This window comes from Phalangium opilio, unplaced genomic scaffold (genome assembly GCF_054372755.1).
Source record: "Phalangium opilio isolate 3A_F unplaced genomic scaffold, DU_Popi_V2 ptg000042l_1, whole genome shotgun sequence".
Classification (NCBI taxonomy): Eukaryota; Metazoa; Arthropoda; class Arachnida; order Opiliones; family Phalangiidae; genus Phalangium; species Phalangium opilio.
In genome coordinates this window covers 1,684,173-1,699,634 of record NW_028324166.1, presented here as the reverse complement: position 1 = coordinate 1,699,634, position 15,462 = coordinate 1,684,173, and the positions used below count along the sequence as shown (strand labels likewise).

At 39.0% G+C, this 15,462-nt stretch overlaps 1 protein-coding gene across 3 annotated transcripts; it reads left to right on the top strand.

Moving 5' to 3' along the window:
- The first annotated feature begins 443 nt into the window (after positions 1–443).
- On the top strand, positions 444–15,431 carry LOC149678190 (uncharacterized). 3 transcript variants are annotated; one of them, XM_089836195.1, is made up of 42 exons: positions 444–463; positions 1,049–1,958; positions 2,947–3,116; positions 3,185–3,399; positions 3,614–3,888; positions 3,951–4,331; positions 4,446–4,530; positions 4,601–4,977; positions 5,054–5,280; positions 5,344–5,530; positions 6,057–6,623; positions 6,691–6,966; positions 7,029–7,192; positions 7,271–7,423; positions 7,487–7,649; positions 7,761–8,123; positions 8,194–8,619; positions 8,733–8,957; positions 9,014–9,083; positions 9,138–9,565; positions 9,742–9,855; positions 9,922–10,041; positions 10,113–10,235; positions 10,410–10,735; positions 10,796–11,062; positions 11,284–11,359; positions 11,422–11,574; positions 11,671–11,787; positions 11,862–11,978; positions 12,042–12,147; positions 12,208–12,276; positions 12,448–12,519; positions 12,576–12,647; positions 12,724–12,798; positions 12,862–12,933; positions 13,000–13,071; positions 13,137–13,208; positions 13,349–13,645; positions 13,711–13,967; positions 14,029–14,535; positions 14,760–15,037; positions 15,131–15,431. In XM_089836195.1, the coding sequence occupies exons 2-42, from the start codon at positions 1,871–1,873 to the stop codon at positions 15,317–15,319; spliced, it is 8,391 nt and encodes a 2,796-aa protein (XP_089692321.1). In that variant the 5' UTR covers positions 444–463; positions 1,049–1,870; the 3' UTR covers positions 15,320–15,431. The 3 variants fall into 3 exon arrangements, with proteins under 3 accessions (XP_089692321.1, XP_089692322.1, XP_089692320.1); XM_089836196.1 differs by having other exon boundaries at positions 445–463; positions 2,944–3,116; positions 6,057–6,602; XM_089836194.1 differs by having other exon boundaries at positions 445–463; positions 2,944–3,116.
- The last annotated feature ends 31 nt before the right edge of the window (positions 15,432–15,462 follow it).

The following is a 15,462-nucleotide window of genomic DNA, read 5'->3' as shown; positions in this document are numbered from 1 at the left end:
GCTGCCGCGTACCGCCATTGTATTTGTATGAGAATTGGCTTCTAATTTTAAGACACAGGTGGCATCCTTAACGTTTTACGTACTTCACGACCCTACCTAAACGCTGAGGATCTTGGGAGGACTTCGGTGCCGTTCAGTAGATGGGGGTACTGACTGCAACGTTATAGGTATGGAGATTACCACTCCATCCCTCTCTCTCCTCCAAGGCTACACCAAACAAATATAGCATTAACTTTCTCGCGCAAAAATTCGGTTTTACCTTAACATCTTCACTTAAGCTACTTCTTCTACAACGTTTCATGTACATTAGCTAATATTTTGCTTGCGTTGTAAATTTACATTGAAACGCAATATTCAATAAATAATTTTCGAAGCCGTGCAAAAACTTGATCTCAAATTCTCGCATACTGTAGAGATAAGGGTCAGTATCTAGACGTCTTTCAAGGCGGTCGCAACGAACAAAGTGAGTTAATATTTTTCTCTCTTTATTAATAAACCGATAACGTTAAATTGAAGAGAAAATTATTGAATTATATTAGACTTGTCTTATTAAATTGGTTTAAACAAAATCAGTGGCTTCAGATTTCCTCTAGTGGTGAAGAGGGAAAAAATGCGTAGGAGGATGTGCTTATTTAAATGTTGATGCCAATATTCGTTAATATCTTGTCGTGGTTTTTATACCGAAATTAACCCGTACTAGTTTATTTATAAGCAGGGAGTTCAGACTGGGAGTAGCAGATTAGATTTAGTGTCTTGATATACCTAAAAAGGTTTTATGGAAAAGCCGTAATTTCCCCACCTGATTTTTTCACATCCTCGGGTGTGACGCGTATTTGTTGGCTGGCTTTTTGGAATAGTTGCGAATCCATGAGAAATTAGTATTTATTCATATCCATGCTCAAAGACCACTCTTTTTAAGCGTAATTAGTTCAGATGAAATTCTTGGTGAATTCATTACTTAAATCAGATTAAAAAAGATAGAGCAGCCAAAAATATCGCCAAATTAGTGAAAGTCAGCTCAAAATAATGGAGAAAAATTCTTATTCAGTGGAATGCGCTTGGGGTGAATCACTGGTGTGAAAATCATGGTGACGAAATTCTAGAAGAATTCACAAATGAATCAGGTTAAAAAGATGAAGTTTGAACTACACAGCCCAAAATTTCGCCGAGTCAGTGAAAGTCGGTTCAATCGGTGAAGTAATAGTGAAAACTTCATATTCAGCGTAATGCGCGTCAGGTAATTAGTTCGTGTGAAAATCAAGGCGAAATCAAATCAAATAGGTGTGAACTAAACTCAAAAATCATACTGAAAGTTTTAATTCGGTTTGAAAAGTTTCACAGAGGCTTAGTACCCCAATTGTCTCGTGTAAAGGTGCTAGAAAAAACCGTATATCAGTTTCTTACTTGTGATAAACTTCTGATAACCGGCGTTTAATTATCGTTGTCAATACTCGAGAATTCTTAAGAGGGACGAGACGATCTTAGTACGTCATTGCACGTTCAAAAAACAAAACTATGCCTCTAATCAAAAGTAGTTCACGATAATATTTCCAAAATGCGGTTCGGCCGCCGCTATCAATCAAAACAAAAGAGAATTTTGCACGGTATTCTTTAGTTGACTGAATTATCACGGTTATCGATACTCAGATAAAACGTAAGTTACCGAGTCGCACGAGGAGTAAAAGACTTGTCAGTCGATATCAGTTCAATTCACCCAATGAACCCTCTTAAAACGGAGGTTTCTTAACGCGCTCTTCTTTCAAGTGAATTGCCCTAGAAAACAAAATTTCACTTCACTAACGGTACATTTTTAAACGTTACTTTCGTTGGATTTGAATGAAGTACAATTTTAAACTTGAACTTTCTCGCGATGTATTCGCGATTACGCGGAGTGAGGAGAGTATGCTGTTTATGGAAAATCGGGATATTTATAGCAGTTTTCTTCGCATTATCGAAAGGTAAGAACATATTTTAAAATTAACTTTAAAAAGATTTAAAATTGTTTCTCATGTAAAATGTGGGGTGGGACGTACTAACAATAAAAGACGTTAACTAACACTGAAACACATTAACTAACATTAAAACTCCACAAAACACGATAATTAGCGATAAAACACGTTTACTAACATTAAAAATTCCATAAAACACGTTAATTAGCGATAAAACACGTTTTCTAACAATAAAGAGTATAACCAACAATGAAACACATTAACTAACTTTAAAACTCAATAAAACAAGTTAATTAACAATAAAACACGTCAATTAACAATAAAACACGTTAATTAACAATAAAACACGTTAACAAACAGTAAAGCATGTTAATTAACAATAAAACATGTTAACGCTAGCCGCCACCCTCTTATGCACTGTAAAGGGCCCACCTGTAAACAAGCCTCAGGCTAAGTGAGGACATCTCTTCTTAGATAAAGAATAGATTATTATTAATGATGGTTGTTGAACAAAGAATTTTGTGTCTTAACACTTAAACGCTCGTATCTCTTTAAAATTTTATGGTTTCAATTGAAAACATTATTTTTAACTTGCCAAGGAAGCGCTTGAAGACTATGCTTTTTTCGTTTTCTGACCGTCTTCCTTGCGGTATATTCAAATTAAAAACCTTAAAGCCCGTCTATAGGATATAGTGAACCATTAAACTTAATTAATGTCAACGGTTAATCTATTAAGGAAATTCTACGATTACATTCTTGAATGCCATTTACAAATATGGCAGCGGATTTGAAAAATCATCCTTAACTTTAATACTTAACAGTAACAACGTCCCATGCTGAAAAACTAGTTTCAGTTCGGGTTAGACTTTGATTATCAGTTTGTTCTGTCTTTCTTCGATATAAACATAGCCCAATTGGTATTGAACCCAATTAAACCACACGTAATTGGTTTCGTTTTTGCTACTTTTAATTCGCAATTTAAATTTGGGTTCAGCAGACACAGCGGCAACTCGAAGCAAACGACAGCGGGCGAGCTGTTCGGACCTTTTCAAATACCACGATATCCGACAATCGGGGACATACATTATCGACGTTGACGGCGATAAAGGGCCTCTTCCACCATTTAACGTTTGGTGTGAAATTGAAAATGGACGCGATAAATACCACGTAAAGATCGATTTTATTAAACAATTTTGAAACGAAACTCCTTTCATGACAATCTAATTCGTCAAAAGGTTTGGACTGTTATTCACCACGATGCCGAAAATTTCACAAAGGTTTTGGGTTACGAATCATCGGGTTCCTACATTAGGAATATCACGTACTACGGAGCGACAATTCCTCAAATCACGGCGCTAATTGATAGCTCATACTCCTGTCAGCAGTACATCAAATGGGCTTGCAAAGGAGCCATGTTTGGCTTATGGTTTCCAGCCGACATGTACAGTTGGTGAGTTATTAAACAAGATGACTCCGACCCATACTAAACTTTTGCGCAATACTTGCGCGCCAGTTAGTGGTGAAAATAGTATTATTAAATTTATTACTTTTAAAGTGCACTTGATAAACAATTCCTTACTTGCAACATTGAACATTATTTTCCCTAGAGCACAAACCCAGAGAATAAGTTTTAAAAGATTTTCCTCAACTATTCATTTTTAAAGGTGGGTTGGAAGAAATTGGGAACCTCAGTATTATTGGGGCGGCGCAGAAACTGACAGCAACGCGTGCGCTTGTCACCCGAATTGCTTGGAGACGCCGAAGAATAGCACGTGCAATTGCGATTCGAAGAAATTAAAATGGCTAGAAGATTCGGGTCTACTTTTGGATAAGTCGAGACTTCCGGTGCTTCAATTACGATTCGGTGATACTGGTGACGTAAACGAGGCTGGACAATACATCTTGGGACCTCTCAAGTGCCGTGCTGAAGGACACAAAGGTAATAGAATTTTTACGTCAATTTCGCCTTTAACCTCATTTGACGTAACATTTATGGATTAGACGTATTCATGGGTTCTTTCGCTGCACCATTTACGTTCGAAAGTAAAGATTATCCCGAGTTCTACCCACCGCCATTTCACCGTTTCACTTGGCACTTCAAAATTCCTCCACATCAAGCGATGGAGTTGGTCTTCACTGATTACGCCGTGGTGCATTGGGGTGCCTACAACTCGGTTCCGAACTGTGAAAATGTCGTCAGTGTCGTGGCTTCGTATCCTGATCATAATGACATAATTAAGCGCTTCGAAAGTCAAAGTAGTTCACCTCCTTACTTCATTTCCGATGGAACAGATGTTGAAGTCAATGTCACTATGGTTACTTGCAACAATGATGAAAACATACCAAATGGAAAAGGTTTTCAAGCGGTTTTTAGATTAACTGGTAAGTGAAAGTTTTTGTATTAACGATTCTGAAGGAAATATTCTTTGCGATGTTTTTGAAACACTTTATGTGCTAAGCCTAAAACTAGGACCTTCAAAATCGTTATGTGTGTAGATTGCATTGGTTGTGAAGCCGGAACAGGCCAAAACGGAGGTACAACACAATGTACCGGAACTTGCGCTACTATCGCCTCCTACAAGTAACCTTAATTACCTTTAAAGAAAAAACATCCTAACAACTTAGTTACACCGAACTAATTATTCTTTCAGATATCCCTTTCCTCATCACTGGTACACTAACGAATCAATAGACTACAAACATCGTTGGGTTATCAAATCCAATTTAGAGTTTAACATCGTGGAACTAAAGTTCAACGATTTAGATGTGGTTCCCGTTCCTGGTTTGAACAAGTGCACACCAGAAGGAGGTGTTATACGAATATACGACGGGACCGCCGATTTTAACGGGCACGGCAAAGGGTCAAAATGGCTTGGAGACTATTGCAACTTGAATGCTGTTGGAACCATTCACTCTACGCAAAAGACATTGACTATCATTTTCATGTTTCGAGCCCAGAAAGTAGGGAATGGCAGAGGATTTCATGCAACGTTTCGAAGTCGGGTGATTGAATACTTGCCAAAGCCAGGTAATTAACTTGAAACTCTAAAAACAATGGGTATTTAAAGGGCGAGTGGAGTAGAATTTTGACTAATTATATATAGTTGACTACGATAAACTGAGTAACGTCGCTGAAGGAAAGCAAACCCGTCAAAGTAGTACCAGAGATCGTAAGGGTGCTAACTTAGCTGTCGATGGCAATATCAGCGGTGGTTTATCAGGCGCAAGCTGCAGCGCTACCAACATCGAGAAGGAACCGTACTGGCAAGTGGATCTTCAAAAGAATTACCTGATATACGCCGTTGAGATACATGTCAAGCCACATACGAGAGTAAGCTTTCAAAATCCAACCTATCCGTAGACCTAACTGATAAATAATGCGTATTCATAAAAGATGCGTAATATTCGGCAACGTCATAATCGATGGCCATCGGGATATTATGCCTTACCAATGCCTTTAAGTGGGTGTCCAGATGCTCACGGGTTCCAATGGCAAACAGGTTCGAGGACACACGACATGACATATGAGGCAGTTAAGGACGAAAAAGTCAGACATTGGTCTAGTGCTCTACAGTTAAAAGGTATTTTTAGTGGTGCTTTCAAATTTTCGTCCAGTGTTCAACAAGGTTATTTGAGAATAGGCTCAAAAACATTAATAAAACCAGAAGTATATAATACTTCTCTTCTCGAGAGAAGTTTGCCACAAAGCTAGGTAATTGTAACATGATTCTTCCCAACATCATTTGGGAAGTGGGGTGGCGTAGCGGTTAGCGCTTTCACCTCGCAGCAAGAGGATCCCGGACTGTGGCACCGGGTGAAAATCTGGGCACAAATCCTTCTGCCTAGAGTTTGCAAGTTCTCTCCCCGCTTGTTAAAAGGAGTTTTTCTCCGCGGTCTAACCCAGTTTCTCCTTTCCATCAAAACTTGCAGAGGTTAACGGTAATAGTTAGTATAGGGCGCTGTAGGTTAGCTGTGGGAGCATAGGGGTTAACCACCACCCCTCTATGCAATGTAAATGGACCCACCTGTAAATAAGCCACAGGCTTAGTGTGGAAATCATTTCATAGACAAAGCCTAGATTATTAGATTATTATTATTTTACAATAGGCGGTTTGGTTAACAAAGAAGGAGTTGTACAACATTTCTGTGTCAAAAATGGTTTATCTTCTTACGAAAACCATACGAACTGGGACAAGGGAGAGTATTGTATATTTCAAGTCGGACAAACGTGTCCCAGCGGTTTTCGTAGTGGTTACATCATGTGGATAGATAAGCGTCCTCACAATAACGATTACAATTTCAACTGGACTCGGAATCGAGTGAATGGTACACTTCCCAAGGGAGAGTACACACCATTCAATACCACGATCTACTTCTGCTGTCGGTCAGATGGACGAAGGGAATCGCCCATTAAACTTCCCGCGACGAAACCGTTTTATCTTCTACAATACGGTGGTAAAGGGTGTCAGAAAGTGGAAGGTATGGCCGAGAGGCAACAATTTTTTCATTTCAACGAGGACTTGCCGGCCGATAGCCCAACAGCGGCGGAAGACCATATCATGTACAATGTCAAGTATAAAGTACCCCATCCTAGGATCGACGTAACAGGCTTTGAGAAAGGATTGGCTTTATATTATTGCTACTACGATTTAGGTGAACATCATAACCCTCTTTGTAAATGTATTATGTGCCGTGAATTCTAGAATGTTTACTTCTAATTGTATTTGGTTTTAACTCGCAGCTCACAGTCTTCGAGGTTTCAGAGTTCTAGTTGACGACACTGGTATTATAAATTCGGTCGGAACCTTCTACGACAATGAAAACTACGGAATTAAACATACGTTTAAAGGCAACTTCTTGCAATCGTTCACTTGCGTCGAGTATTCCATCACAGAACCGGAATTCACAATCAAGAGGATCAATTGCACTCAACCCATATACGGAGAGTACGTTACAATTCAAGTACACAATAGATACGACAGTCTTCAGTTGTGCGAAGTCAAGATTTTCGGCGAAGGTTAGTGTAGTTAAAATATTCCGTGACGCATCTCGTGCAATATTGTAATAATTAACTTTAAGAGGCTTGCGGACAACCACTGGGAATGGCATCTGAAGAGATAGTTGACCGTCAACTTGTGGCCTCATCTAGCGATGAGTCCATTGGGCATTTTTATACGGAGTCCCGCCTAAATGCAAATGACGGTTGGTGCACTGGACCAGATGACAAACTCAGATTCCTTCAAGTAAGTCATCATTATGGTGTTTAATTTTTTGATACTTTTAACGCTACAAAATATGACATTTGTCAAAATAAAATTTAGATAGATTTGCTGCAACCTACAGCTGTCACTGGGGTGATGATGCAAGGGCTATCGCACGCGTATCAAAACGCCTTCGTTCGAAGTTTCCTACTAACCTTTAGCAATGATACTTTAGCTTGGTTTTGGGAAGAAGAGCCAATTGGCCAGCAAAAGGTATGAAATGCCTCATATTTTAGTGTGTAAGCCAGATTATGTGGACTGTAAGTTTATTTGTAGAAGTATTCCTGCGATCAATGCGAACTGAATGCGCATGCTTACGATTTGAGGGTGCGTTACAATATGAAACACCCTATAGTGGCACGATACGTTAAGCTGCACATTTTGACGTATAATGAAGCCCCTTGTTTGCGAGCTGAAATTTTAGGATGCAGGAAAAAGGGTAATTCTGTTCGAATTGTTAATAAACATTATAGCAATTAGCATTGTCGGATTGAAAATATTGTTTCTGAACAAGTTATACTACTTAATTAATAAGTAACCCATTTCATAGTACGATGCGAAGCGGTTCTTGACGACGTTCGAGGTGGTAATGTCTCTAGTCCTGGTCATCCTAATTACTACGGACAAGACAAAGATTGTTGGTGGACGATTCGGCCTCCTCCGGGTAAACACGTCCAACTGAAATTTATCATGTTCGAAATGGCACCCAAAGAAAATGGAAGAAAAACGAGCAAGTGTCGAGACGACTTAATTGTCTATCCTGGGTTCAAAGATTTAGTCGTCAAAAGTCCAGATGGAATCAACTTTCCTAAAATGTTAATATCGGATGGACCAATGAAACTCAATCTCAAAAGCTGTTTTCGCTATTCAATCAGTCGATTCCGTGGGTTTTTCGCAACGTACCAGTTTTTGGGTAAGCAGGATTGAATAAGATTTGAAATGCAACCTCAAATGAGAATGGTATCTGTTTTTGTTGTTCACAGACTGTCCTGGATGTGGAATAGGAGATTATCAGTGTCAGAAGATTCACGTTTGCAATTCCTCTTGCGGACACATTGCCTCATTCGGTTACCCAGCGCCTTACCAAAGCAATCATCGTTGTCGTTGGCTGATTCAAGCAGAACCAACGTACTTTATTAACGTTACCTTTCACGATTTCGATGTCGTTGGAGGTGAAGGCTGTTTGTACGATTATATCGACTTCTACGACGGCGAGAAAATGGATAAAGATAATCTTATTGGACGATATTGCAATCGACGTCATCCTCCGCGTCACCTTCTGTCCAGTTGGAACAAACTACTGATTGAATTTTCATCTGACGCCGAGAAAGGTGGTCGTGGATTTTATCTTTCGTTCAAAGCGCAGAAATTTGGATTACCACCGGAACTAGAAGACTTAGATTTTGATGGTAAGTCCAACGAGTTGATCTTTACCGTGTAGAATTATTTTTTGGTTCGTTTTCAGTTTCCACATAATTTTATATTTTTATGTAATATGTTCATATTACGCGTACATTATTAGAACCCACTGAATGTTTACCAAACTGGAAATACTTCGAGGACCACTGCTACCAAGTTTTCCAAGAACCAGAGACGTTACAATGGTCCGAAGCGGAAAGTAAATGCGCGGAGATCGGTAAAGGTCGAGATGGTCACTTGGTCAGTATCTTGAGCGAACGTGAAATGGATGTATTGCATTACTTGCTTACTGCAGTCTGGAAAATGCATAGTCAATCGCTATACATAGGTGTGAAATTGTTTCTTCACCTGTCTGGTTTTAGTACTTATCATTAGTGTTATTAGGTTTGAAAGATGTACTGAGGGAAGGTATATACCGTTGGAGCGATGGAAACCCCATGAGTTACACTGATTGGTAAGTAACTTTCACACAGATTTGGAACCAATAAAAACTCCTCATTGTCATCAGGGCCCAAGCTGGCAAAGGTCTACCATCCCAACCAGATGGTGGAACATTCCAGGATTGCACCGTACTCAAAGTGGACAGTGGTCACTCGACAGCACAATGGCATGACATCCCGTGTTCTTTGGGCAAACACTCTGAAATGTTCACGAACAATATCAGATGGGGTGACGAACCTCAACACGGATCTGTCGCTGGTGGAACTCAAGCCGTTGTCCAAAGTTACATTTGTAAGATGGAAAGCGAGAAACGGGTTGGCGATGACGACCAGAAACCACTGCATCTGGAATTAAGGCGACCAGGAGCTACCGATTTCAATAAACACAGATACTTCATGTGCGAAAGGGACAAGGTGCTGATATCCGTCATCTTTGTGTGCGATGGAGTTACCGATTGTAAAGACGGAAGTGACGAAAGCAATTGTCCAAAGAAAGGTTAGACACAAACTTAGACAGTACATTTTTATACCGATAGCAAACAACATAACGAATTAGTACTTTTTTACCAAACATATTGCACAGCTACATTGTATGTTGTTTACTTATGGTCCGTTGAGGTTTAGAGAATAACAGATATAAATTGTAAAGCTACATTATGCATTTAAATCTAGGAAACACATGTTCCGAGCACAAATTTCGATGCGACAACAATCGATGCATTTCAATATCACTGTACTGCGATTTTCACGATGATTGCGGAGACGGTTCTGATGAAAGTCGATGTGGTTTGTGTCCCATTCATTTGAAATTTAAGCATCTTCAAAGCTTCTAATAACTAACTACAATCTCAGATCATCGTCCGTGTACATTGAACGAGTTCCGATGTCTAAACCAGCAGTGTATTCCTTCTAATAACGTCTGTGATCTTCGAACCGATTGCGAAGATAGTTCTGATGAAGAAAACTGTGCAGGTGAAGCAATTACTTCATTTCATAAAATCTTCATAATTCAATAAGATTCCATTTATTAATTTCAATTTCAGGTAACTGCAATTCGAACAAGACATTTCAGTGTTTCGATGGTACTTGCATTCCATTATACGCACCATGTGATGGCCGACGTGATTGTCCTGGAAAATACCATGAAGATGAACCTGCCGGATGCTGTAAGTAGCATTATAACTTGTGTATATTTCAGGAAGTGGTTTCTTTGTATGTTTGTTCTTAATACACAGTCACAATTCGTTAGCGAATTTGACCAAACTGATTGTTTTATATGAGTAAGGTTTCAGAAGTGGTTTGGTTCCTCAAGGTGACATTATTTATCTTTTTCCCCTTAGTTCGGGAAGAAGATCAGCTAGGTACCGAAGAAGAAACGAACAGCTGCGCTAACTTGGCCAGAAAAACGTGCCACGACATTTACGTTCACGACAGAATCCGAACTTCCGGTTTGTATCTAATTGATCCTGATGAAGAAGAAGGGGAGATTATGCCGTTTCAAGTACATTGCAAAGACATGGAAGGTCCGATGGAGTCAGTTATGACTGTTATCCACCACGACACAGAGCAACGCATGTACGTTAAAGCCGGAAGCGATGGACCCGGAGCATACCAACGAAAAATCGTCTATGACACTGGACTGGAAGAGATGTTAGCTCTCATTAATGTAAGTTAATTAAAATATGTTTATGAGTTAGTTGTATTGTATTTAAATATATCTCACTAGGTATCAAAATCATGTCGTCAACATGTCCGATGGGAATGTTCCGGAACACGGTTCGCCTTCTACACGGACAAACCAGTTTCTTGGTGGGTTAACCGTGACGGAGTTCCTCAATACACCTGGGGTGGTGCCACAAAAGATCGAACTTGCGGATGTTCCCCCAATTGCGAAAATTCGCAATACCCTTGTAACTGCGATAATGCCAAAGTGTTCCAATTCAAAGAAGACGCTGGTTACCTTACGAACAAATCCATGTTGCCAATAAGCGAGGTTAGTGTCGTTAAAAGAAAATCAGCTAAACTTAACACTGGTTATGCTGAATGGCATAAGTAAATTGTTACGTGTGTACTCTTAAACTACCGCCATCTGATTTTTCTTGATAATGATGGTGGAACTAGCCGAAATCATTTATTCACGGATTTAGAGACATAGCCACGGCGAATAAATATTTACTTACTGACTCCTAAGCATTTTTTTACTTTAATAAATAGGTATTTTTCGGCAATACGTACAAAGCCGGATACTCCGGGTATCATACTATCGGACCATTGGAATGTTCAGGAAGAAGTACTGATTACGTGATTGTGACCTTTCTATTATTCCGTTACTTATGTCCTTCATTTCTCTAGTTCCTTCGGCTTCCGACAATTGCACTAACTCGACGAAATATCTGGGTTGTCAATCTGGTCATTACATCAACACCAACTTTAAGTGTTTGTACCAGTTCGATCAGTTTGGTTACGAACAGGGCTGCCGAGATGTGACTCATTTAAGAAGTTGTGGTAAGTTGAATTACTTCTTCGTAACTGAATTGTAAGATGTGTCTCGAGAGTGCGACCAGACGTCTACAAACTAAAAAAAAATCTCTCCTTTGTCAGATGATTTTGACTGTCCGAAGGATTACATTAAATGTCCTAAGTCATACTGCATACCCTCGTACTATATTTGTGATGGAAAATGGGATTGCGTCGAAGGTGCCGACGAAATCGAGTGCGGTAATGAACTGCGTAGCCACTGCGCCACTTTGGTTCAGTAAAACTCGTTAGTTATAAACAATGCTCTATTACAGACAACTTTCTGTGTCCTGGACATTACCGATGCAGAAACCACACAATGTGTATACCATTACATAATCTTTGCGATGGAATTAATCATTGCCCCAATAGAGACGATGAAAAATTATGCGGTAATATCAATAATTGGTGTCTATTTTTGAATCAACTATGTTAATTTTTCCTTCTTCTTTAAGATGTGGCTTGTCCGAAAGGATGTCTTTGCCTTGGACTGTACGTGTCTTGCCGTAATTTAAATGCCACGGCTTTACCAGAGTTACTACCAGTGAAATTAAGAAAATTGTAAGACTTGGTATTTGCGAAAATCATCAAATATTTTAAGGAACTTTCTTTTTATTTCAGAGATTTTTCAAGAAATAAACTTAACATAAGTTTAGCGCGATTTGACTCCTTTTACTGGCTCTCTGAATTGTTAAGTCATTAGATATTAAAGAGAGTAAATAAACTATCGAGGAACTAGATGGCGGCAGATTTATGTGGAAAAAAAAAGCTCTTACGTTCTTACTCCTAGTTTATTTATTCTCGATGTTATTTCAGGTGAGAATTGAAATTCGGAAAAAAGAATAATGAAATATTTTCTAGGTCATTACGTCAAAATGAATTAGTTATTTTACCAGCCAATAAGTTTGCGAGTCTCAGAAATTTATATCTATTGTAAGTATCGTACTCGTTTAGAAAATTGATGGTTTTTGTAAAAACTTTTATTTCAGAGATTTGAGAGATAACGCGCTTCAAGTCATAGAGAAGAATGCTTTCTATGGTCTCAAGAGTTTGGTTAAATTGTAAGCAAATTAAACGTAATTAAGAATCAATGGTAGGCCTAGTTCTAACTGAATAACGTTTTTTTTTCTGTGGCAGATATTTGAACAACAATCACGGTCTCTTCAGGGTAGAAGCTGGTGCATTTCAAGGATTAAGAAATCTTCCCGTTTTGTAAGTTTGGACATAGAGATTTCAATCCGTGTTCAAATACACATTTAATCGTTATTTTTATAGGAACCTGACTAATGTTAACATGACTACTCTAAGAAAAAATACATTTATTGGCATGGACAAAATACAGACATTGTTAGTATTTTTTATTTGTTTATTTATTTATTTATTTTTGAACGTAATAACTAACTTTTGTAACAGAATTTTACACAACACCGGCATTCGAAATGTGGAACGTGGAGCGTTTAAAGGCTTGTCTACAGTTACACACGTGTAAGAATATTGATTAATTTCGACTTTGAAGTTGACCTTTAACCTAATTATATAAAAACCCTCAGGGATATTCAAGGAAATAGTATAGAAAGTTTCCCATCTTCAATGTTCGAAGGATTGACCTCCCTCAACTACTTGTAAGTGCCGAATCATTTACCAATATTTTTACTTTTCGACATATTACATAGCCAGAAATGTATCATCGAGAGCCATCTGGCTGGCTGGTTTTCGTGTGCGCACAACGCAATGCTAAAATATCTTTCGTCCATTAAAACAGATACAGCGATTCTTTCAAATTCTGTTGTCTGGTGAACAGGCAGATATCGTTCGAGAATTGTTATCCTCCCGCTGATGAAATTTCCGATTGCGAAGATTTAATGGGAAGTCCGTTACAACGCGCCGTCATCTGGGTACTGGGTGTAATCGCCTTATTGGGAAATCTATTCGTTATCATTTGGCGAATCAAAGTCTCGGATTCCAACCCAAGTTCAGTCTTGATTCTATCGCTGGGTTGCGCTGATTTTCTTATGGGAGTATACCTCATTATTATAGCGGGAGTTGATGAACATTACAGGTGAAATAAAATAAGATTATCTTAATGGGGAGGTAATGGAATTAATTGTTTTAATTATAATATAGGGGGAGTTACATGCAAATTGCCGATCAATGGAGGCGTAGTGCGTTGTGCAAGGTCTGCGGTATTTTGTCAACTGTTTCCAGTGAGGTGTCCGTATTCACTTTGGTCTTGATAACGGTGGACCGACTTCTCAGTATATCATTTCCATTCTCAATCCGTCATCTATCCATGCCATTCACTTACAAGGTCATAACATTTTCTTGGTTTTTGTCAGTGGTACTGGCTGTTGTACCCCTCATTTTCCAGCAATATTTTCAAGGTAGAGTATTGTTGGTAAATGTCTTGTAACTTCATAGTTTACTTCACACTTTATGATTTAGGTGAATTCTACGCTCGGTCTGGTGTTTGTTTGGCCCTTCATATTACGAACAAGAAACCAGCGGGATGGGAGTATTCCGTGGCCATATTCTTTTGCGTCAACTTGGTGGCCTTCGTTATTATAGTGTCAGCATATGGCTACATGTATTTCACCGTTCGCAAGTCCTACTTGAGTGTGAATCGCATGAAAGCCCATCGTGTGTTGGAAAGCCGTATCGCTCAACAAATGGCGGTCATCGTTATGACTAATTTCCTTTGCTGGTTCCCAATCATCGTCATGGGTCTGATGGCCATGTCCGGAGTGAGAGTACCTGGTCACGCCTACGCCTGGACAGCCGTTTTCGTCTTACCACTCAACTCTGCTACAAATCCACTGGTTTACACCATATCTACGTTGCATTGTAGAACGGTGCTGTCCCGATTCAGATTGTCAGGCTCACAATGGCAAAATTGGCAGTCCACTAACGCAGTGAATAGTATGACCCGAACAGCATCTAGTATCTTCACTCGTAAGTTAACTCATTGTTTTTAAATTTAAAGTGAAACTCATAAATTGTACGAAAAGTGTAATAACATTCCGTCAAAGCTCATTAATTGTCCGAAAATAGTAATAACATTCCTTCAAAGCTCATTAATTATTCGAAAAGTGTAATAACATTCCGTCAAAGCTCGATAAGTGTAATAACATTCTGTCAAACCTCATTAATCGGTTCTATCATTTGGTTTTTTTTAGAGGGTCTACATTTCAGTCCTACAAGGATGACAATCCGAGAATCATTTCTTCTGGAACAATCGTACAAACCACCAATAGGTTACGTTCCCCTGTTTCGGTTCTTGAGAGATTGTACACCAGTAAATAGCACAGCAGCCAAGATGGGAACATCGCACGCCTTGAGTGCTCAGACTCTTTTACGAATAACAGCCATAGTTTGCAAAAGACTTAAAGAACTTCACGCGGAGGGCTTTGTCTGCGGAAAACTGTCCGGCGAAACCGTTTTCGTTTCAACAGAGGTGAGTAGAAGTTTCATTAAAGTTTTCTTACAGTAAATGTTTTTGGAAATCATGAATTGTTTTTCCTGACTAACTTATCGTTGTCTTATTAAGCATTTTGAAAAACGCGAGAGCACGTTTCACGTTTACGTTGCGGATTTCTATTCGTACAAAGCTACTACGAATTCTGCCGAAGAAATGGCGCAAGATATGGAAGATCTAGCTACTTTAGTCAAGAAAATGCTTCGAATGTACCACGTAACTTCCAGGCTAGGAGAACGTTTAAAAACGTTAACGTATTAGACTTAATCCGAACACTTACGTAGAAGTTCATAAAATACTCTTCAACTAAAACTTTCGTGTTTAGTTTCCAGTCAAATACTCGTGTATCTTACAAATAAATAGTTTTAAAGTATTTCCCCGCTTCGTACAATATTTTAAAAATA

What these genes read in the sequence shown, in the direction of transcription:
- LOC149678190 (XM_089836194.1), top strand. Translation starts at nt 1,871, where the DNA reads ATGTATTCGCGATTACGCGGAGTGAGGAGAGTATGCTGTTTATGGAAA. An exon ending in GCTACTATCGCCTCCTACAA is followed by an intron (nt 4,531 to 4,600) that starts GTAACCTTAATT and finishes TTATTCTTTCAG; the next exon opens with ATATCCCTTTCCTCATCACT. An exon ending in TGAACATCATAACCCTCTTT is followed by an intron (nt 6,624 to 6,690) that starts GTAAATGTATTA and finishes TTTAACTCGCAG; the next exon opens with CTCACAGTCTTCGAGGTTTC.